The 25,514-nt window shown below is 35.6% G+C and overlaps 1 protein-coding gene across 8 annotated transcripts; it reads right to left on the bottom strand.

The window, feature by feature from the left end:
* LOC128223852 (uncharacterized) lies at positions 1–25,514 on the bottom strand. Of its 8 annotated transcripts, none has more exons than XR_008259379.1 (18): positions 25,449–25,514; positions 25,204–25,267; positions 24,724–24,758; positions 24,512–24,571; positions 12,200–12,592; positions 11,752–11,875; positions 10,293–11,457; positions 7,103–10,174; positions 6,833–6,940; positions 6,592–6,647; positions 6,066–6,173; positions 4,834–5,639; positions 4,029–4,216; positions 3,579–3,751; positions 2,306–2,459; positions 1,564–2,147; positions 1,023–1,309; positions 1–703 (listed from the first exon to the last, which is right to left on the bottom strand). XR_008259379.1 is itself a non-coding variant. In XM_052933283.1 (8 exons), the coding sequence occupies exons 2-8, from the start codon at positions 25,251–25,253 to the stop codon at positions 10,155–10,157; spliced, it is 1,818 nt and encodes a 605-aa protein (XP_052789243.1). In that variant the 5' UTR covers positions 25,254–25,267; positions 25,449–25,514; the 3' UTR covers positions 10,025–10,154. The 8 variants fall into 8 exon arrangements, 1 of the variants encoding a protein (XP_052789243.1); XR_008259378.1 differs by having other exon boundaries at positions 1,023–1,172; XR_008259380.1 differs by lacking the exon at positions 1,023–1,309 and having other exon boundaries at positions 2,302–2,459.

Genomic DNA, 25,514 nt, shown 5'->3' with positions numbered 1-25,514 from the left:
TACCACACACAGATATTTATTAGGTTATTAAAAGAAACGACAATCAAACTTGTTTCAACGTTGTTTAAAAACAGACAGCAACGCGACCATATAAAAAGTAAATCAATGGAAATCTAAGCCAAAAGAACTATAAACACTAGCATAGATGATTATACAGCAAATACACGAACGACAGTTGACGTTTAAATGATACATGATATCAAAAATAAATAAATTTCAAGAACAAAATTAAGATAAAACATCAAACTACAGTAAGGCACAGCTATGAATATATTGAAAGCTAAATAATGAACTATAAAAAACAACAGATTTGCAACAGTTACGCTTTTCCACTACCAATACCTATTTCAAAAACTACAGAAACAAGCTCAGTAGCAAAAGGTTCAAACATAAACCTGGTTTAATGACACTGGGTAAACGCCAAAGACATAGAACAAGTAAATTATTACATTGTGAATATTGTCCTGTGAGCACTCTAAATCCGTACTGGATATGTACAATCATGTTATAGTAAGGAATAACTCTGATATCTTCGGAGAAATTATCGTAGATGACGGAGCCAAAATGTCATACATATGTGCGGTGTAATAGTAGAAGTCAAGAATCGGTGAATCCTTTTTTTGATCCCACAACGGGGCTATGCAAAACTGGAATTCCCGGAAGTGTATGGAATGTTTGTTACTAGATGCAAGCATTGGAATTCCTGAAAATATATTAATAATTGTTTGTAAAATATTACAAATAGTCAGCCTTATAAGAAATTAAGTACTAATTAAGAAGATTAACTAAGCCCACATTTTTTCATGTGATTAACTTGGCATGACCTCTGACTTTTCTACCAAAATAAACATGGTAAGCTGCAACTAAACAATTTAATCATGTACATAGTTATATATGCAATCCTATTTAAAGTTAAATGTAGCCACCATAACTAGGTTCGAGCAGTATAATTATTCTAAACATGTATACCAAAACAGATTGACATAATGTAGACAATTCGGAATGATAATAATTAAATATACCATGATTATATAATGCTATCTTTGAACATGTTTGATTTCCCGGTTAGCGCAGTGTTTAGCGCACTCGCTTCTCACCAAGGCGAATTTGTTTAGTGGTCACCAAGCCGAACAAGTGCACAAGTGGGTTTTCTCCGGGCACTCATGTTTCCCCTACAACACAAGACACCAATCTCGCGCAACATCGTGCCAACGAAAGTGACTTAGTATAACTTTTCATAACTTCCTTCACAATCGTTGTAAAATAAATAATTTTTAAACTAAAATGTTTGTACTCTCCATCGCAAATCCTAAAACAATTGATATGTCTAAATCGTTGAGTAAAATGGTCGGTCTAATAATTTGATACCGTGTGATTTTCTTTTTTATTCGATAATGCTTTTTGCAGTTAATTTCTTTGTGCACTTTTTATTTTAGTATTTAAAAACTAATCAATACATTTTTATCACAATTAAACTTTAGTGTAAAGCAGAGTTTTGCCTAAATTATTTCGCAAACATAACAAAAGTATTTGAAGTCGTTATTAGGTACTATATAGTCGTACCTGACAAGGCAGGAGGATGGATGATGGTGAATAGGGAGGCTATGTTGTCCATTGTATGTAGCCCTGATGTGTACGTTTGATGTTTCTGTATTGTGTAATGTAAGTCCTCTAGCAGTTGCCACTGTCTTCAAGTGAACATTTATCCAGTCTTATTTGCTGAACACGAAAAGCTTTGCTTGTTTACAATAAAAGACGCACATTTGTTTTGTCAATAAATTGTTTCTAAGATGTTTTTTTGAAATTAGTATTATCATTTGCAGTAATGTGTTTATAATTTAGAGCAGTTTGGACTCTGGTCATGAAACGATTGATTTGAAGAATAACTGAGTCTACAAAAGTATTTTCGATAAATCCTCTCATTCTATCAAATGCATCTTTGTCTAACTTGCAACAATTGCCTTCGTCCGATTATCCTTCAAATTATCTAACAATGCAATGACCTTAACTTGTTCAAATCGGTTACAATAGATTACAATCGTAGCCTTTGGGTGGAAGAGGATCGATGATTACCCCTGGTGATACCATAATGTCACTTTTATGTCCCGTGGCATCAATGGCCTTGACAACTCCTCAATAAATGCTGCCTGGAATAAAGTTTAAAGTCTTGAGTGTCAAAAGACAACATCGAATGCTGGCTTAATACACATGAAACTTTGAATGCACATTTTGATTTACTTTGCATCAAACCGACAACCATAAATGATATAACGTCTGTACAGTAGTAGTCTGTTCACCGACCTACTTTGAATCGTGTATATGTCAGCTTAATAACCAAGGTCCATCTGCATTTCAAAACGCGGGGTGTAACCATGCATGTTTTCCCTGTAATTTCAAACATTGAAACGACTAGCTCATTGTTTTTCCCTCCGTGGGTGGCGATGTGTCCGTTACCAACTCTGTGGAAACAACCAATACCAAATATCAAAAATGATCATGTCTTGCAAAACATATTTCTTTATCGTTTGTGTGTAACGTGATCCTTTTCTCCCCTTATACCTTTGTTTTGTCAAGTAGGTTGCCATGTAGGAACGTATACATGTGGCCAAAATCCAAACTGTGAAAAATCAAATAAAGAGATTGGAAATAAGCTCAATGAAAATATGAAAATCATTGAGTTTTCTGTTATTTACTGAAGCGACACTAAATGTTAAGTGTCTTTAAACATTTAGAATATAAAGGGTATACCGATTGAATTTCGTCTAAGATTCAGATCAAGTATGGAAGTTGAAAACAACATTTGCACCATTAGTCTTTGCGACATTTCTGCAGCTACTCAAAAATTGTTCGTTGACTGTGTATACTTTGATACAGTTCAAAGTATTATTTAGTTTTAATATGTATATGTATTTATGTCATATGTCGAAGAATGTGTTGTCCTGTCCATCAATGGACATATTTCTTCATATGTCTGCAACAGGAACAGCAATCGTCGCAAATTAAAAAATAAACCCTGTTCAGAGGAGTAAGGCAAGGGTCCAAACAACAATACAAACACTCCAGATTGACCACACACTCATTAAAATAATTACATATAAATGTTAGGATTACCGCCTTGAAACTGTCAGTGAAACACGACTTCACTGGAACACGAGTCCACTTTTAAACTAGTTTGTATGGCAATCACCTCAGACTTGTACAAACGTTAATGAGAAATTACAAAATTAAAAATATTAACCTCACCAGAACAGACATCAACATGGAACAATGAATGATAGAGTAAAAAATAAAATATAAACTGATAAAGTAATTTCGATTCAGAACGGACGGATACAAACACCACCTGCAAATGAGGTCAATTTTCAGAAACAGTGGTAGCTAAGAAATGCACGATAAAGTCATAGCTCGCCTTATAAAAGATTAAATCTATGTCTTCATATAGAAAACTAATGAATGTATCAGCATTATGTCATATTTGTGTAGGTTGTGCTCCAAATATATGACTTTTCACACTAAGATTAAGAATATACAACCGCATGTTTCAATTGTTGAGGAATGAAACCAAACCATATTCTTACCGTTATATCGATAGATAATAGATTGTCACGTGAGAAGGATCCTTCGCCCCTCTTCGTCGTGAGCTAACTAACGTCCATTGATAGAATGCCATAGCAATTGCCTTTTCCGCAATTGACCAACGTAATTTGACACGGACGCACGTATCTCCATGTCATATAAATGCATCAGTTATCTGAAAAAACAATGGTTGGATATTCAACTTCTGTTACAATTCCAGATATATTTACAAATGGGACAATAAACTGATCTTTGCTCTCTGTGGGAACAAATCCATCTTCCGAAAATACAACTGCTTAGTATGCAGTGTTGATGATAGCCAACGTGCAACGGTTCACTAATTGTCATACGCGCCGAGTTGTTTGTCACTTGTTATTCGCTGATGGATCTATATCAGATATAAAAGTTTGTCCGGGAGGATATTTTGACTGGCGAAGAAAGTGTTCACTTACTAGAGAAAGATAATGACCGGCATTGTTGTACGCATGCTTGTTAATGTCAATCTTGAGATTATTGTCCGCATCTTGTATTTGTAAACGGCGTAGTTTATAACTAAGGCATTCACAAGAGAACGTAGGGTACAGGGAAAATGTATCTAGACGCCATTCCAGATACGGCGAAGAAGCAATACCATTATGTGCTGTAAAGGAGAAAAAAGTCAACAATAATGTTCGGACCGGTTCTATTCAAAGGCGATGTTTGTTCAATGAATACAGGACCCACTGTTGCGATTCACTCTAAATCAGCTTTTTGATTCCATTAACGCAAATGTAGAATGATTCATCGGAACCAATGCCTTGGTATCTCAAGAAGCTTGGAAAGATATATACTTGTATTATTTGTGTACATGTGTAAGTGCTCACAAAGAAACGATGAATTATCTTCATCCCTTCCTTTTATTTCAAGCATCTGATATATTGCGGTAACATTGTGCGATTCAATTTCAGAAGCACACATACTACGGCACTTAGACGTTTTGTGCAGCTTTGCTCTTTGCATGTTTGTCTTCATTACAAATACTTTGCCGTGAAAAATAAAAAAAAAATACTTCGTGATAAATATCCATGCCTCATATTTTTTTAATTCTGGCGTTGAAAGATCACGCGTAAGGCAATCTGAACACACAGTTTTTAAAGAGTTCTATGTCATCTTTTAGTGCAATAACAGTCAAAAATCACTTTCCTGTCAACGCCTTTGGAATTCGGACCGATTGTTTGCAGAAAGGTACCTCCCTGAAAAGACATACACACTTCTTACTTCTGTAAAGTTGTATAGGTCCTGTGTACGCAGACATCTGTCGGACAATCGAACCGAGTACAGTTTTATGCAACTCTCGTGTCATCCCCAACAACGGAAAAAGAATGAAGAAATGAATGATTGCTTTGAAATAAAGTGTACTTAAGATAAGCAATTTGTGTTGTTTCTTTCAGTTTAATATCTCAGAAAATATTACATTAACTCAGATAAAACAAATGTCAAATCCTTTGGTGAAAGGTTTATAATACATTTTCTCTCAGATATTACTTGTATCACTAGCCTGAGGTCATAGTCAGTTTTATTATACGCCTCATACCAAAACTAATCGGGATTTAAAGTTGTAAACTGTCCCTATTTAATAACACAAGGAACTGGCAGCTGATGAAAAATCAAATACACAACATGTGATCGCAATAAATTAACTAATTTACAGACTTCCAAGGGCTATGATAGTTTACATATTTATACTGGTAACTTAAAATGTTTAAATTTGCGTTCTTATGTTAAGCCTTATGCAAACAAAACGCTCCTGTCTTTGATTCAACTTTAAAACCATATTGATACTTGACACCATTTTCTTACTGTTGTGACAGCATTTTAGTAACATTTATGCCCAGACAGAGTAGATAACAAGTTTTAGATTTTGTGAAATGCATACAAAGCAGCAATAGCCATTTCGGTCAAATATATAACAGCCATTTTTTCCTTATGCACTTAAAGAATTATATCAAGTTACATTTACCTTTACATTTCGATGATGTCTAAAAGGAAGCCCATTTACCTGGCAAGTCCACTATGCAAGTTCTCTTTTCAAAGCAGAATAAGATATTTTATTTGTTAAATCAGCTTAGGTTTTAACGTAAAAGTGACAGAGTCCAATTGAAAAGATTAAATTTGTCAAACCTGTGATTACATATTTTACAGAATTTAATAGTTTAACAGTATGCAAAGATTGACATGTATTAAAAAACAATATGCCAAACTGATTAACTCTCGGAAAAATGGTGAATTATGAGAAATGGAAAGATATCACGAAAAACTGAAAGATTCATAATAATTGCTTGTGTTTTCATTGGTCAGATGACCGCATGATGCAGAAATTGTAGAGAAAAACATCCCTTGCCGGATTTTTTTAATATTTAAGTGTCTGTTTATAAGGCTTAACTTGGCACGCATTTAAGAAAACAACACTATTCATTTTTTGTATGTTTCTACACACAAACAAGTCTTACAGGAGTGACTAACATCTTCATCCACCTGAAGTATCTGATTCATAGCTGCATGTCGTCGTCTCACGTTGCTTGACTGCTTCGTGGATAAACTTATTGGCACACCAGAATCTGCAGAGAAGACACAATGTTTTATACATACTTCTGTTAATGGATAACAAATAACTGTACACAATCATTTAAGGCATACTCAAGTCAATATGTAGCCATACCATTGAAAAATAGCGCAGATGAGATCATTAATTCAACGATTTTGAGAACATTCATGAAATATATTACATAGGCGGTTATTGCCCATACTAAGGATAAGGTTAGCCATGTCCTATAACCACTTCGCAGACAGCCTGACATTCAGGCAGACGGACGGACGGACGGACAGACAGACAGACAGTAGAGTACGACCGTATTACACTAGGGCGGGGGGGGGGGTACAGACTACCTTTTTGTGATATGTAGTGCGTATTTCATGTGGATTTATGATTGGTATTTAAGAAACTTTCATACCGTTATCTAATCACTAAATGCTTACCAGACGTTGCGTTACACCAATTTAATATCTGGCTGGTTCGTCATCATCCCCCGGGCCTGTTCAGAACAATAAGGTAGTTATTACACAATTACACAACTGATCACGTAAATACTCAAACCCACAAGTGTACCTCCTGGACACAAAGTGGCTTATGGTACCTCTTAACCTGGCTATAAAGACAAATCTTGGATACAAACTAAGAATCTCAACGTGTGGAATGTAAATTATGCCAGACGCATACCTTACAGAACCGCGCATGAGATAATCCTAACATTATCCACATCCATTCGTCATCATCGACGAATTTAATTTTGTTTCAAAGAAATCCCTCCGTTTTCTTTTTTTGGAACTGAAAATGAGGCGTTCTGACTTTAGAAACAAGCCTTTACAAACATAAATTTAAAAGATAATTTGGAATAGTCTAACTAGGTTATGCAATATCAACTGGTCAAATTTTAACCAAATATTGTATCTACATCACTTAAAAATAATATCGAATAAAATTGGTCACCCCTCATTATTTGCCTTTATCCTCTTCATTCAATGTTCCTGTGGTCTTTAAGGTGAAACATTGATGTTTGTCCTCTGTTGGCTTCCTTGAATATTTAGTTATTTCTGTTCAGGTACACATTGCTATGCTAGATACTGATACTGTCGTCATTTCTGTCAATATCCGTCGTCTTTACGTAGGTAGTTGAACAGGGCGATTTTCGCATGGGGGTATGACTGGTTGTCAAGGTAACAGGATAGTTCGAACACTCCGAGCACGATCAGGCTACTTTTCCGTTTTGCTGAAAAAAATCTTGATATTCCAAGTTAAAATAGAATTTGGAAACAATCTGTCTAATGCATGGTAGTGTGTGTGGGTAATAACCAGCTGCCCTGTTAACTCAGTTGGTATGAGCGCTGTGCTAGTGTTTCGGCAGTTGTGGGTTCAATCCCAACTCCAGGCACTTTCCTCTATAGTTTATTTTAATGGTGGCAGCGGTAAACGGTAGGAGTGCCTCTGTCGGCCTAAAAGGTTAATAGGGTTGTATAATTTATTTGTTGGGAAGAACCAGTCACCCGGTTTTTCTGTTGGTTTGGGCGTTTTGCAAGTGATCCGGCGAATCCACTACCAACGCACTTTATCCTTCCACGTTTACTTAAGAATAGATACAAGGGATAACAAGACGAATGTTGATGTTAGGCATCAAAGACTCGGCTGAATGGGTTTTATTGAATATTAATATATATCTATTGATGTTCATGAAACATGGGGATTGACCCAAATGGACGTCATTATCACCGTTTACGTTACCATAGTAAACATTAAGCATATATTGCGGACAAAATCATTTCTTAACCTAACGGATGTTGGCAAATCATTATGCGATAAATATCGAGCCTCGTTTATACTTTCAACTATGGTAGAATACAAAGCATTTCCCTCATTCAGTATACAGTCTACATCGACAGCCGTTAATGAGGACATGTGGTTGTGTTCGTAACTAAAACAGGCTAATAATGCAACCAGAGCCATAGCGGTACAACACCTCTTACCATAATCAGTTTTCGCGTTTTCTTTCCCCGCAAAAAGATGTAGGAGAACGCTGAATAGTTGTGTCATGTGCAAAATATCGATACCCAATAGGGTTAATAAAGTCATGTAACAATATATTCAAGTGTTAACATTCCGAATAAACACGGACATAGCCGAACTATGACGGTTTAATCAACTTTTTAGATCGTAGTTACTCGATCGTCCCCGGCATGCGTAAATTATTTAGACAAGTACCCTGCATTATCACCGATAAAATTATTGGTGTCGGGTCGATTCGGCCGAGATATCATTTCGGCCTACTTTTATTCATTAATGTTTGTTTTAAATCGCGTGAATTACACTTTGAACTTTCATTTTACATCAGTTAAATTTAAATTGTGTTAATTTCGTTATTGCGACTTATATTTGTTAGTAAAATCGTGTGAATTATGCTTTGTACTTCCATTTTATATCACTTAAATTTAAAATAGGCAAATAATGTCGTGTTAAGGCACTTATAAATAATTTAAACTATTATTCACAATATGCCCGTAAATTCTCACATGCTTATTTACTACCACAGCGTGTATATAAATCGTTTTCACAGAAATAAAATTTCTAAAATAACGAACTCGTATGACCGGCGACCAATCAATACAAAAACACAGAGAATAACCTTTTTTAATTTCCTGTTTTAAACATTAGGCTTATTCGTTTTATATGACGTTTTGGAAGTTTTACACGCATCAACGGCTACCTCCAACGGTTATTGATGAAAAAATTTAAGTAAAGTTGAATAAGAGTTGATATCATTAACAAATCTTCTTTTATTCATAACTAAAATTTATCCGTATACACTTCCCCATTGACAATTGCAAACATGTATCCCTATAGACGCGGCCCCCAGGCCGTGTCTAATAATTGATAACTTACAATCATATTTGATAATGTACAAACATTTTGCAAATGACAATACCAGCTTAGCATCTATATTTAGATTTACTTTGTACATAACTGTACATCTCTTAAAATCAGTACCTGTTGAATAACTCAATACATTGATGGCATGAAGTAAGATTGTCAATAATTATTTTATAACTTAAAACATTTTAATCGGTTACCTACGACCTTGAGCATTCTAAGGTTAAATATCAAACATCGCTCGAGACTGGGTTAAAAAAGTCCTGCACCGTATACCTTGGTATATGCAAAATATGTCGCAGTTTCCGTCTATGTTCTGTACAGTCAATTGTTTAGTGAAACCGCTCATTTTTAAAGCTTCGGGAATGGATTAATTTACACACCACCTACCAATCCTTCTGGGTATCGGCTGTCAGAATAGATACACCCCTATGACATCATTTAACCAACTCGACCAAAAGTAGAAGAGAATCCAAAATTTGGATAATGCAGACGGAAAAATGGCGCGGATGCGATGCTGATGGTGTATCCAGAATCGATATATCATTGGATGAGCGTTTGTTTTGATTGACAGACGGCGACTGTTTATATAAATGCGAATACATACATATTAATCTTAGTTCATACATATTTTGTTTCCCGCCAAAAAAAATGTACAATTTGCTTACCGGTCTGCACGCGCCTAATATGAGCAATGAATGATAATCTGTTTTTATTCCCCTTTCACAGTTCAGTGATTCCCCGAAACTCCGGCAAAGAAATGAAGTAGTCCCCTTCATATGAACCGTATATGACTTGTAATCGAGCGCTGCACGATCTACTACAAGGCCGTAATAATACATCGAATGCATAATTGGCATTAGTTGCAGTTTGTATAATGAGAAATTCAAGCAGTGTATTTATTATATGAATTGTGTTCAACTTACCATCTGAAGAAGGCCATTCATCAACAAGCATGTCTATTTGTTCCGTTGTTGAAAGCCCAGCCATGTTTGTTACTTTGACAGTAAAATAATAGGTTCTGTTTTGAGTGCCATTATGCGTATTCTTAACACTTAATTTGTCGAGTGGTATTGTGTAGTTAATATATGCACAGGAACCAATATCTGGGCAGTAGCATTCATCTGATGAGCATGAATCCTGAAACGAGAGAAACAGTGTGTAAACATAAATTATTATACGCAGTTTAAGACACAAATGAGCGACATGGTAACTGGTTGACGCTAGTTCCAATACATTTACGTGTACATATACATACATTCGTGGTCATAACAGCATGGTGCTCACTTAGAAGCTCGGTCATTGTGTCGGCTATTGCAAACGTCCATTGTACTTTAAATAAGCCGCTATGTGGATCAAGTGCTGCAAACGTCATTTTCAATTTGGACAAGTCCATGCTTTTATGTACATAGAGCTTTTCGTATCTTTTCATGTCTTCTATAAGCCAAAGGTCATGGAGGTGTGGTGCAGAGTCATCAATAAATACAGTTCGGTTATCGCTAAGGGTATTTCCAGCTATATCAATAGCTTTTATGTTCAGTGTGTATGTATCTCCATCAGTAACATTGAAATCCTTGCAAAATGATTGATTTTTTAATGAAGTGACAGGTTGTTCTTCAGAGAATTTACCGTGATTCAGGCTCCACGATATATGGTATGCAATTATACCATACACATTTAATGTTCCAGAAACAGGTATCTCCCCAGTTGTTTGCTCATATGAGTCGGTAATGAGACCATGCGGGTCGGACTCAATAGGATTCAGAAGTTCATTATGTATGTAAAAATCGTTGTAAAAGTAATCTTTCCAGCTTATGCAGATATCGTTGTGATGGGTTTGCCATGTGTAATCTGTTTCAGGTGAGGCAGATGTAAATCTAAATGGCTTTTCATTCCAAATTTGAATGGACGAAGTGTTATCAAATAGGACAAAGCGGCGACACTGTCGAACATTGTCTGCAACATCCTTAACATCCAGAGTAAAACAATAGAGCCTTGGTGCGTCCGAGATTAGATTTAGATCCATGCTTTTAACTGTGTGTTTAACTATTAAACTTTTAACGTTAAAAAGGTAATTAACCTTTAATTTCCCTTTCGATGGCATTACCTCATTTACCCGAATTTCGTAGCTCTCAATGGATGAAGCTGTGCGCGCGGCTCCCCGTGATGGAACAGGATCCATCCAACCGTGAAACTCGACGTTGTGGAGATATGATCGCGTTATCTGTTTGTCGAGATGAAGAGGTTCAGAGCTACATCTTGATAGTATTGAACAGTGTTCAGGTGGTTGGCTGTCATAGCGATAGCAGAGAGTTTGTTGTGTCACAGTTTTTTGGTAAGGCTTAGCGCTGAGAACAGTTTGTTTTTTTATATATTTGGCTCTCAAGAAACCACCAGCTTTTACTTGGTATTTCAAACACAACCTGTTCACAAAGATCAAATAATATTATACCGTTATTTCAAGGTTATTGAGGTGACTGTCTAAACTGTTGTCTCCAGGTGTAGAGGGGATGTCATGTGAGAATTTCATCTCTACCACCAAAGGACAAGTTTGTACTGTTACATCCATAGTAATAGTCTTATTCAAGAAAAAATATGGCTTTCATGTAAAATAGCAAGTTGAACATAGAATTTTTTTGATATTACGAACCATTTTTAAAATAATTGATGTCGATGTGAATAAAATTCAAGACGTATTAAAACATGAATTAACTTACGCCTGACCATTTGCGAATGTGTATGTAGTCGTAAGCTGATGTAAATCAACAAATGTTCTCCTAACATACTGACTAGAATATCTATCTATAAGTCGTCTGTTTGTTGATAAAGTTGTGAGCGAACCTGTCACAAATACAGTCATTTTTTTATAATAAAGTATATCCTTACATACGATATAATTGAAACATTTTTGCTAACTTAATTTCTGTGTTTACCAGCCCTTATTATGGTACATGTAGAACCAGTCTGACTTTGTTCTGCCTCGCACACCGGGATTGAAAATTGCTTTCATATTTCCTGATGTTATAAAATGTAAGTCACTACAGCTGAAATAACTGTAAGAACATTTACGCACATTTCATATCTACACTACAATAAACTTATATTATATTGATGTGATTTACGAATGGAAATAATAAAATCAATATATTGAAATTTGTTCCATACCTGATACGGTTTGCCGTTGCATATATACTGTTGCGTCCGTTATTCCGAACCCTTCTTCAATAATATATGAAGGGCGGATCAAATAGCTGGGAATGTTATTTGTGTAATCAGAGCTCATCTTAAACTGCACCATCGTCGGCTGATAGTTTCCATACATATCTTGTAAATACTGACACGCGATTGAACTACTCGATGACCTTGCTTTTTTCTTTTCACCGTTTGGTCCAACGACCACAGTGTCACATGTTACGATTGATGGTTTCTTAGTTGGTTGACATGATGTTTCCAAAGAATATGAAACTTTGTTAAACCCCGCTGCGCAAGAGCAGTACTTGGTTAGACCATCTCTGCATATCCCTGGCCAACAGTAGTGGTTGTTCGAGGAACACATTCCTTTATGAAATGTTGGAAATACACTGATACAAATATGACTCATGCGATTCTTGACCTAAGTCATTTGTTAAGTACATGTATCCGTTTATACGAAACAAACCATCATCAAATATCAATTAACTACATACATTTTAAAGCTATAGATACTATCTGGCTATTTGATACTATCTGTAGCACTTGTGCAGTCTATTAAATACAATTTTGAATGTTTTAATGAGGCAAGTCAAGAAAAATAAAAAAAAATGTCAAATATTACATGTATCGTGGAGTATAACCAGAGAAAAAAAAATATTTTTTTTGTGTGTATCAAACTGCTCTTTAAAACTAAAAAAAAATCATTGTAGATGTGCAAATTGTTCTACAATGTATCTTGGTATATGATAATTATTTATTATTAACGATGGAATGGCTCACTAGTACTGTGTTGTTTGTGGAGTTTTGTGCAGTTGTTCCATGGTGTGTGGGTTTTTTTTTGTGTTCTATATTTATGGCCCTGTGACATGAAACGTGGTTTATGTTTAAACTGTCAGTTCCTGAGCTTGTTTTTGTAGAGTGCCATCTAATATATCACTATTTAATTGATTGTGTATCGTGTTTTACTTCCTCAAATGTCAGAGTGACCTTTTGTTATTTGTGGTTCATTGAGCTCTTAATTTGATTAATTTCCGAAGGATTAAATACAGATGATTTGTATGGAGCAAATACCCCACAAGAATATGGACATTAGATATAGCGAATGTTATTCATCGCAATAACCGCTACCAGGAGCTTGTACATAATTATCTCTTTATTCGTTAAACCAATAAAATGTTGATCTAAAAGGGGGTTAGACGCAACGTTTGGTTTGGCGCAAATATGTCATAACAAAAAACACGAGGCTTACAGTTTTTCATATAAATATTGAAACAAGAACAAGTGATTGTAAAAAGTTAATAACATTCATAAGCTTGTAATGATGAATAAAGTCTACGAAAGTTAAACATAAACCATTTTAAACATTTACGTACACATGCCATAATTATTGGTAAATTTGTTAGTTGACCAAATAGATAAAACCGTTTAACATGCTCCGAGGTTATCACCGACAAGTTTTGTATGTACTTTCTGCCAATCCATCCTGTACAAAATTAGGTTCAGTACTATCAAATGTGCACACAACAGCCATGTTACGACGTTGAAAAGGGCACTTGAAATGTTGCACGTTCAAACACGAAAACAAAATTGACTGCTACTACTACTTCTGGTACTGATGCTGCTGCTGCTGCTACTGCTACTGCAACTGCTACTGCTACTGCTACTACTACTACTACTACTACTACTACTACTACTACTACTACTACTACTACTACTACTACTACTACTACTACTACTACTACTACTAGTACTACTAGTACTACTACTACTACTACTACTACTACTACTACTACTACTACTACTACTACTACTACTACTACTACTACTACTACTACTACTACTACAACTACTACTACTACTACTACTACTACTACTACTACTACTACTACTACTTCTACTACGACTACGACTACTATTACTACTACTACTACTACTACTACTACTTCTACTACTACTACTACTACTACTACTCTACTACTACTACTACTACTACTACTACTACTACTACTACTACTACTACTTCTACTACTACTACTACTACTACTACACCTACTACTACTACTACTACTACTACTACTACTACTACTACTACTACTACTACTTCTACTACTACTACTACTACTACTACTACGTCTACTACTACTACTACTACCACTACCACTACCACTACCACTAGCACCACCACCACCACCACCACCACCACCACCACCACCACCACCACCACTACTACTACTACTACAGCCACTATTATAATAATAGTTATAATAATAATAGTTATAATAATAATAATAATAATAATAATAATAATAATAATAATAATAATAATAATAATAATAATAATAAAAATAATAATAATAATAATAATAATAATAATAATAAAAAAACAACAACACAAAAACATTTTTTAATTATCGTACTGTTTATTAGTTGTCCTTTCTTCTTTGACGATATAGTTTTAAAGGGAAGTGTGGAGTTGCTTATCGGTCTTAAAAAAACGATCAAAAGAAAAATAAGGAAGTTTTTGTTGTTTGTCTAATGCCAATGGGTAATGTTTTAATGTAAAGACATAATTGAGACAGGGTTTTAACCCTCTTGAGGAAACACTTCTCACGTACGACAACTCATATACATTGTAAATTGTATAACTGAAAGATATTCTGAACGATGTATTGTAGTACTGAGCAAAAAGTGATTATATTTAAATATAGAATATTATCAATATCAAATTATTAAAACAAATTTCAAACAACTTATTCTGTATATTGATTAATACTAAATAGTAGTGTTATCAAATGCATCACATTGCCAATAAAATATAATTAATAGGAAGTTTTTAATGCAAATGCTAGTTTAAAAAATGTTCACACCAAGTTTGAAAGATTGCAGGGTTCCCTTTTCGCTATATTTAATCTTTGACTACATATCAAGGAATAAATAGTTCACGGCACGATCATCTAAATAATTATCCTGTTTGCCTTGTTTAGGAAATGCCAATTGATCGATTTGCGCAAAAACAGACACGTGACATTGCGGAGAAAATCTGCTTTTCCATTTAAGAAATCAGATGGTTTGGGAAAATTACAAGAGTAGTGAATACTCCTATATATACTCTATGTGTTCCACACGATAACAATGTTAACATTCGAGCTATGATGGTGAACAACCAAAAGTGTTGAGCCATTTACTGAATGGAAATGATTACACAGTTTTGTGAAAACCTGTTGAGTTAAATTTGAAGTATTTTAATGGATACTGGCCTTTCAGGTGCCATGCCAGCTATTTGTTATTTTAATTCCCCCCCCCCAACCTATGGCCAAGCAAAAAATGCAATACCATTAAGTGCGACATTTACTCTTGACCTGGTGACATAGGTCAGTACAGTAGGAGCTACATCACCTAACAGCACACACGTTTTCTTAAAGCTGCACTCTCACAGCCTGAGCGTTTTGACTTTTTTAAATTTATTATTTGTATTGAAACGAGCCTATTTTTGAGAAAATCCACCGAAACCAGTTAAACAAGAGATGTTTGTCAAACATTATGCAAACCCCCCCCCCTGAGCGCCATGTTGTCAGGATTATATGGACAATTGAATGAAATATGCATGGACCGAAATGACAGCTGATTTGTCGCTGACATTGGATGCCGTTGAGGCAGTTTTAAGACTATGACCAATCAATGTTTGAGGATAGAGTGTGTTCTGACCATGACCTTTGACTCTATGACCTCAAAATCCATAGAAGTCATCAGCTGGTCACCAAAAACCTAAATGTTAAGTTCTAGTGCCATGGGTGCAGGCATTGGCCAATTATCAATTGAAACCTTTTCGCATTAAAGGTCACTGTGAACCTAACCTTTGACCCAATGACTCCTAAAATCAATAAGGGTAATCTCCTGGTCAGGCCCAACTTACATGTCAAGTTTGATGATCATAGATTCAGGCATTGTTGAGATATCACTGGGAGAAGATTTGTTAACTTTTTTGCGTTAAAGGTTACTGTGACCTTGACCTTGGCCTGATGACCCCCAAAGTCAAGTGGGGTCAACTATTGGTCAGGCCCAACCATCATGTCAAGTTTGATGACCATAGGTCCAGGAATTGTCGAGTTTGCTTTCAAAATCACTGTGACCTTGACCTTTGACCTCTTAAATCAATAGGGGTCATCTACTGGTCAGGCCCAACCTACAAGTCAAGTTTGAGGGCCATGGCCGCAGGCATTGTTGAGTTATCACTCGGGCAACCTTTTATTGTTCAAAGTCACTGTTACCTTGACCTTTGGCCCAATGACCCCTAATATCAATAGAGGCCATCTACTGGTCAGGCACAACCTCCAAGTCAAGTTTGATGGCCATGGGTGCAGGCATTCCCGAGTTATCACTCAGACAACCTTTTACCATTCAAGGTCACTGTGGGCTTGACCTTTGGCCAGATGACCCCCAAAAAGAACAGGGGTAACTACTGGTCAGGCCCAACCTCCAAGTCAAGTTAGAGGGCCATGGGTGCAGGCATTGTCGAGTTATCACTCGGACAACATTTTACGAATCAAGGTCACTGTGACCTAGACCTTTGGCCCAATGACCCCCAAAAAGAATAGGGGTCATCTACTGGTCAGGCCAAACCTGAAAGTCAAGGTTGAGGGCCATGGGTGCAGGCATTGTCGAGTTATCACATGGACAACCTTTTACCATTCAAGGCCACTGTGACTTTGACCTTTGACCTGATGACCCCCCAAAAACAATAGGGGTCTTCTACTGGTCAGGCCCAACCTCCAAGTCATTAAAATGGCCATGGGTGCAGGCATTGTTAAGTTATCACTCGGACAACCTTTTACCATTCAAGGTCACTGTGACCTTTGACCCGATGAGCCCCAAAAACAAAAGGGGTCAGATACTGGTCAGGCCCAACCCCTAAGTCAAGAATGAGGGCCATGGGTGCAGGCATTGTCGAGTTATCACTGGGACAACCTTTTATCATTCAAGGTCACTGTGGGCTTGACCTTTGGCCAGATGACCCCCAAAAACAATAGGGGTCATCTACTGGTCAGGCCCAACTTCCATTTCAAGTTCGATGACCATAGGTCTAGGTTTTGCTGAGTTATCACTCTGACAAGCTTTAAAATTATTTTACCATTCAAGGTCACTATGACCTTGTTCATTGACCCAATGAGCCCTAAAATCAATAGGGGTCATTTACTTGTCAGGCCCAAACTTCATGTCAAGTTTGATGACCATACGTCCAGGAATTGTTGAGTTATCACTCGGACAAGCTTTGGTCTACCGACCGACCGACCGACCGACCGACCGACATGCCAGTGCAAACCAATATACCCCTCTTCTTCGAAGGGGGGCATAATAAGACTGTCGACAAATATAAGATCTCAGATTCTTATATCTAATTTCGACAATTGATGTTTTATACATTTTTCCTAAACCGTAAGCAACCTCCGCTTCCGGTGTCAACAACATGTATTTTCCCTCGCACTTCAAAACATGTAAAAACCTCAACCTAACCCTCTTCCCGATGCAAACGTGAGGCAGCAAACTTTTCTAATGGGTAAATGCATTAAATCCCACTCAAAACAACACCCAAGCTTAGACTCTGAACATTCAGACAGACAAGCAAGGAGAAATCGAAGCCAGAAACGAAAAGTTATCTCCCCTGGTGAAAAGTAAATTGACAAAAAATCAAGACATTCCTCTGGGTCTGACATTGGTAGCTCTGACAGAAGATGTAAAAGCTGGATAGATAATCTTTGTAACTCTGAAACATTTATAGAATTGTCCACTGCTAGTGCTCATGCAAATATAAATACCTCAATGGAGACAGCATCAAACAGCAGTATAAATACTACTCCAGTCAATACGAGGAGTGTCCCTGCCCTGATGTCACTTCAATGACCTCCCCACCCAGTAAACCCTCATCAAATCTCCATATTAGCAGATCATGATATACAAAGAATTGTAGACTCACTGAAGATCTCACTAACAGATGAAATAATTGCCATAGTGAATGTTGCCATACAGGCTCAACTTCAACCCCTAAAAGATGAGCTGACACACTTAAGGGTAAAGGTCAGTCACCTTGAAGGTGAAATGGATGCAGCAAACCAGTATAGTAGAAGAAACTGTATACTGATCAGCAACATGAGGGAGTTGCCTGAAGAAAATACCAATGATATTGCCATACAGGTGGCAAAAGAAGGTGGCCTTGATATTACACCCTCTGATATAAACAGGTCACAAAGAAATGACAAACCCAAAGTCAACAAACCCAGAGACATAATTGTGAAGTTTGTGTCCTACAAGACTAAACATGACTTTATGAAAATCAGAAAACAACTAAGGCAAAGGAAAAGCCAAGCATATATCAATGAACACCTCACCTCATTCAGGGGTGAACTTGCCTTCCAATGCAGACTCCTGAAAAAAACACCAAATCCCCTGTACTTGACACTTGGACCTATGTTGGTAACATCTACATCAAAACAGAGGTGAAAGGCCACATGATCAGAATCAACACTCACAATGACCTGGTTCAGTTTGGTTACAACCCAAACCCATATATGAACTGAGAAGTGCCAGTGTTGGTCTCTCAGACATGAAGTGCAACCATTTGAGTCTTAATAAATCTTAAAGTGTTATGCCATTTGTCAAGATTAATTTTATGCATTAGTTTTGATGTTTAAAACATGTTTTCTCTTATTTGCACCTAGATCATCTAGGTCATGCACTAACATAACTTTTTTTTTACTCAACATTGAGTATATATGTACATATCAGAGTAACTACCTATTTAGATATAGATGGTAGATGGACTTACAGTATAAAACAATTTCTCTGTACATTCAAGTTAAAATACATCTTGGTTTACCTTTTATATAAAAGCCCAAATAACCTAGCTAGCACAACATCTAATAAGTAAATATGTTTCATATAGTCATTATGATGACAGCAATATTTTGTGTAAATGTGTACAAGTATATGTGTGTGTGCGTGCGTGCGTGTGCCTGTCTGTGCGTGCGTGCGTGCGTGCGTGCGTGTGTGTGTGTGTGTCTGCCTTTGTTTTACATATAAACATTTATACATGTTGTTGCTCTTTTTGTATATTATTTACAGTTTATAACTACAACTTACATCTAAAAGTAATTGTACTTAACACTATAATTATTATTACCATGTACTTATAGATATTATTACTGTCTATATTGTGTCATCTTGTTGATCATATATTCATTCTTATGTAAACATGTAGATGGACATTTGGTTTTTAGATATACTTTCCTTTTGAATAATGCAAAAAATCTCAATACTACAATTACTTCTAAATTAGTACTCCTGAATAGTAGTAACTTTTGCATACATGTTATTATGATAAAAGATACCCTTAAAACTGATTTTCTACAATTTACATTTGGCTTACAAGAAAGGTTAAATCTGTCTTGTTTGGTTTTGCTTTGTTAAGCAGCGAGTGTTTTTTGAGTTCTTATAGTTTGTACATATATACATATACAAGAACATTATTACAAGTCATTTAATCATCTATCTGAAAACACATCAATGTTTATATTTTGGCATGAACAATTAAATAGCTTTATTAATGATACTACTTATCCATCATTAAAATACTTTTACTATACTATATTAGAAGTATTTGCAATATTTATGTCAACTGTCTAATCTTGATGTCTATACTTTACACATCTTTAGCTTTGCTTTTTATTATCATATATTTCAAATCTTGTTCATTTTTGCTTATTTCTAAATGGTAATTATGTTTAATGCAGATATATATTGTAAACTTTTCTTAACACAATCATGGAAACCTCAAAATCATTTTACAAAGTTCTTTGGCTAGTTACTTAAGTGCAATTTTATTAATATTCCTATCTTTAAATTGTTTTTTTTTTGTCTATTAACACTATACACATGTGTATATAGTAGTGTTGACATAGAGGTCTGCCTTTTATAATGACTATATGTATTCGAACTTTGAACAAATGGTACCTGTCAAATGTCTAGATATACTAATAAAAATGTACAAACATGACATGTTAAAATGTTATAACATCTGCCATATAGTGATGTACTGTAACATCTAACTTACTGAAATGCTAACAAAAATAGAAATTTCTACTTATCTAGTACACTATTAAGTTAACTGCAAATTTCTTAAGGTTGCTGTCATTATATGCTTGTATAATCAAATACATGCATACACGAAAGTGCATTCAAACAACTGCATCAATACAAAATTATCTTTAAGAAATGTCTCAACAATATTTCCATACATTGTTTATCCACAATTCAATTCTTAGATGTTTTTGTTTTTCTTCTTGTTAATTGCAACTAAATTCCATAGAACACAGCTAAACTATTAATTTCCTATTTTTTATCATTATGCAATCACAATTTTTACTATATTACACTGGTAAATATCTAATTACATTTTCATAACATTACAAGAATAAATTCGCTTCAACTAACAGCGTAAAACTATGAATTGAAAATTTCATTCAGAAATACTACATGTATGTCAAATTAGTCCATGCCTATTTTGAGGAAAGCGTGCAGATTTGTATACATATTAAAGGCACATTCTCATTCGCACTGGTCGGTTAGAGTCGTGGCTAGTTAAGCGGTAAATAATAACATAGACTGATGGATTATACTAATTGAATATTTTTATTTTATTTTACCTCATTTTTGATTAAGTCGCAATATTACGGTATCAAACATATAAACGATCAGATTATTTTGAATGTTATAAAAGACACATTTTTGCAAATACATGTAAACTTAAAATACCAGCTACATACATTGAGCACAACTCTTATTTTCACCGTACGCTTAAATATGACATTTGTACTTACCCTAACATTTCTTTAAACAGGTGACTCATCACATTTATTTTTTTATAAAATGTTATGTTACTCCTATTCACTTCCTTACGTTTCACCCTATTCTTTCTTCTTTCTATCTCATGGCGGTACTGGTCAGACGGTTTGTGGATACCCCTCATTCCTAGCGCCGTTTGATCCTGGAATCACTTTTATCCATGTCTATTGAATTAGGTACATTTCGAATGAGGATTACTATCAATATCGTGCTTAGAGAATCAAATGCCTCACTGACTTTGAACTAGTTTGCTGGCTAGCAATGCTCCTACTCTGTTCTGGAGACGTTCATGAAAATCCTGGCCCCGCACATTCTCTATCCTTTTCCTTCTCCTCTGATATCCCAGTTGACGTTACTTGATGTCTTAATGTCGTCCACAATAATGTTCGAAGCTTCAGTAGCAAAAAAGATATCTTGTTCGCTGACTTACGCAACTTTGACATATTAGCCTTCACCGAAACATGGCTCTCTTCTTATTCAATAACCCCTGATTTGATATTTCCGAATTTCCATTCCTTACAGAAGAGATAGACTTTCCGATGCACAAGGGGGTATTATTGTATATATATATCAAGTCGGATGTGTTTGAATTAGAAAGACATGACCACGAGATAAACGACATGGAATGTATTTGGCTTGAACTGCGAATTAAAAACAGACGCATTCTACTTGGAACATTCTATAGACCTCCTAACTCCAACCCATATGTCCTTGAATGTATTACCAACTCAATTTCATTGGCTGTTGATACTGGTATCAATTACATTCTTATCACAGGGGATTTTAACCTAGATATGAATAAACCCTTAACCCGTCAAAACATTGATTCTATCTGTCAACAGTTCAACTTAACCCAAGTAATTCGAGACCCTACCCATTTTACCGAATCCTCTGAGTCTCTTATTGACCTATTTCTCGTCTCTTCAAAAGACATTGTTCTCGACTGTTGAGTAGGTGAACCATTCCTCGAACAATTAATCCGATATCATTGTCCAGTCTATTGCGTTCTACGCTTCGATAAAACTGTCGGTTCATCATTTAAACCAGAGGTCTGGAAATTCATTCAAGGTGATTATGCCAAACTAAGGAACCTTATTTCTATTTTTGACTGGCAGTCTTGTGTACACACATATCAATATATATATCGATAATTTCACTTACAACTTTATGACTATGTGTGAGACATGCATACCTACTAAGACTGTTGTAATTCGCAATAGGGACCCCCCCCCCTTGGTTTCACAACGAAATCCGAAAATCTCTTCGACAAAGACAACGCGCTTATAGAACGGCAACACGTATAAATTCCAAACACCAATGGTGTATTTACAACCAAATATTATCGACCTATTTCACTTTTAGTGTTGTCAGTAAGGTTCTTGAAATAATTTTGTATAAGCACATGTTTAATTTCTTGCGTCAAATCGACTATCTATCACCATTTCAATCTGGTTTTGTTCCTAAAGACTCCACTGTCAACCAGCTCGTATCAATCTATCATTCTTTTTGCCTCGCTCTAGATGAAGGAAAAGAACTAAGAGCAGTATTTTGTGATATTTCGAAAACCTTTGATCGAGTATGGTATGACGGTCTTATCCATAAACTTTATGAACGTGGCATTACCGGTTCTTTATTGTTATGGCTTCGTGATTATCTCAGTGAACGTAAACAACGTGTTGTTCTTTCTTGTTCTATGACTGATATAGTTACAATATCAGCTGAAGTTCCTCAAGGCTCAATTCTCGGGCCGCTGCTCTTTCTTATCTACATTAACGTTATTGTTGGTGATATACAATCACATATTCGACTCTTCGCAGATGATACAACCTTATATATTATTGTCGAAGAGCCCGTATCTGCTGCACAGCAACTTACTAATGACAAAATCCATATGTGGGCTGAGAGATGGCTTGTTACATTCAATCCTGCAAAAACCAAATCGCTATTATTCACTAGAAAGTCTAATAGGCATGTGCAACCCTCAATTTTATGAATAATACTGAAATATCTGAAGTTACAACTCATAAACACTTGGGCGTCACACTTTCTAGCACTTGCTCCTGGCACGATCATATTCAATCCGTCAAACAGAAGGCTTGGCAGCGAATTCACGTGATGCGATCATTCAAATACGTTTTTGATTGTAAATCGCTTGAGGTTCTGTATTTCACTTTCATTAGGCCTGTGCTGGAATATGCCGATGTTGTCTGGAATAATATGACGCAAGCTGACGAGGATGACTTAGAATAAGTTCAACATGAGGCGGCCAGAATTATATCCGGTGCAACTCGTTTAGTATCTTTGACAAATGTTTATGTTGAAACTGGAATCGAGACACTCAAAGAAAGGCGACGTAAACATAAACTTATCCTATTTTACAAGATGTTTCACTCTCTTTCACCAGCATATCTAACTACTCTGATTCCAACAAGAGTTCTACTACGAAGGTGACCACAACTCTTGTGTCAATCACGCGAGGTTGCGTATGCACTGTAGCAACCTTAATGAGCATCTATTCTCAAAACATATTGTCAAATGTCCTAATTGTCAATGCGGTGAAATTGAGGACACTTTCCACTTTTCTTCAACTGTCCATTATATAACGTCCAACGAAATCATCTCATTGGTCAGTTATCAACCGTTGGTCATTTGTCTCTTCCAAGATTACTCTTTGGATCGAAGGAAGCTTCATATCAAACGAACAAACTTATCTTTGACCACGTCCAGAACTATATACGCCAATCTAAACGTTTTTGAGTACAAGTTTCAACAAACCTTATCCCGATCCCGATCTGACCAGTCCCTGTACCACTTTCCTTATTACACCTTCCTTTTCTTCAACCATTATCCTTTCTTCCTTCTAACTAATTGATTACAAACTAAAACAACTTGTTTTTTACACAACATAGTTTGCACCATACGTCTATAAGATTATATTTATTCGAGTCACTGCAACTTGCGCACCAGCCTAGCAGCGTGAATGACTTACAGAAGAGAGACATAGTATAAGCCTCAAGGCTTTTTTCTCAATTTTGTGTACACTATTGTTTTGTGCATAATTTACATGTTTTTCTGTTTCAATGCATTACGTATTTGATCTTTGTTAATTTTCATCATGCTCAAATTTGTAGAACTAAACTAATTTTAAATATTATATCGAAATAAATAAATATTGTTTAAACCAACGTTATGACCTCCTCTATTTATTTGTAGCATGTACACATTATTCAAGATTGACTTAACATTGGAAAAATTGCTTAACTCTAAACTCAATTTTAAGCAAGTTCGAAATTGACATAGCATGACTTACGTATTTATATATGCATATGTGCACAAAATATATAACAATTGTTTCAAACATCTAAACAATTGTATATTTTATTATCTCACCAGGACATCGGTCGTCATAACCACTGCGGCACAACCGACATTGGACCCCATCCGGGACACCTACAAGTGTCCAAATTACTAAATGGATAACGAGAATTGGATAATGAACAGCCAAGTCGAGACAGTTTTCATACGTTCTTAGATTATGCATTCCAATGAAAAGAGAAATTTTTGAATGATACATATTTAAAATGATGAATTGTCATACGAACCTACAAGGAGGAAACTGTACAACAATAACACAATCCTGAAAATCAACATTAATTTATTCAATATATTATAACTAAATTTATTAAACAAATCTTTGCGATTTTATGAAGTATTTAGCATAACACATTCTAGAATACATCTTAAAGGTTGTTTCAAGGTTAATCTGAATGCAAACAAGATAACATCAAATATTATGTCATTTAGGTTAGATATTGCTTAAGTCTATTTGTTCCCAAAATATACATGTCAATGAGGAAAGCGTCCTTTATAATATTATGTGACGAGAGAAATCGATTAGCATACACTAATGCATGTCTGTTTACAAAACTTCAAACGGGAACCAGTATTACACCAACTGGGTGTTTTAGATATTAAGGAGACTAGTACATTACCGACAAAGTGAAATCTTTTGTTTATTACCATTTCTTCTTTTTTTCTGACGCAACACAACAACAAAAGGATAAGACTGCTAGTCAACTTACCATCTTGTTGACAGAGCACATACGTAGATCAATTGTAATTGGAACACCATTGCTTCCGTTCAAACTGTTGTGTAAACAATAGTTAAACAGGAATACCATTCAGTTGAAGATCATTTTCCTTATTAATTGATGTATAGAAAAAATGCAACTACAGGGACAGTCGTACGATTTTAAAACAGTTTTCTTGAGTTAAGATACAATATATTTTATAAATATACTAGAAAAGTAAAAGAAAATTGACTTACATAGAACAAAGCCACATATAATTCCGTCTGATGTACACATCTTAGATAACCTGTTGAACGCTGTGA

The sequence above is a fragment of the Mya arenaria genome, chromosome 17 (assembly GCF_026914265.1).
Source record: "Mya arenaria isolate MELC-2E11 chromosome 17, ASM2691426v1".
NCBI lineage: Eukaryota > Metazoa > Mollusca > Bivalvia > Myida > Myidae > Mya > Mya arenaria.
The sequence above is the reverse complement of the archived record's forward strand: the minus strand, read 5'-3'. Positions and strand labels throughout refer to the sequence as shown.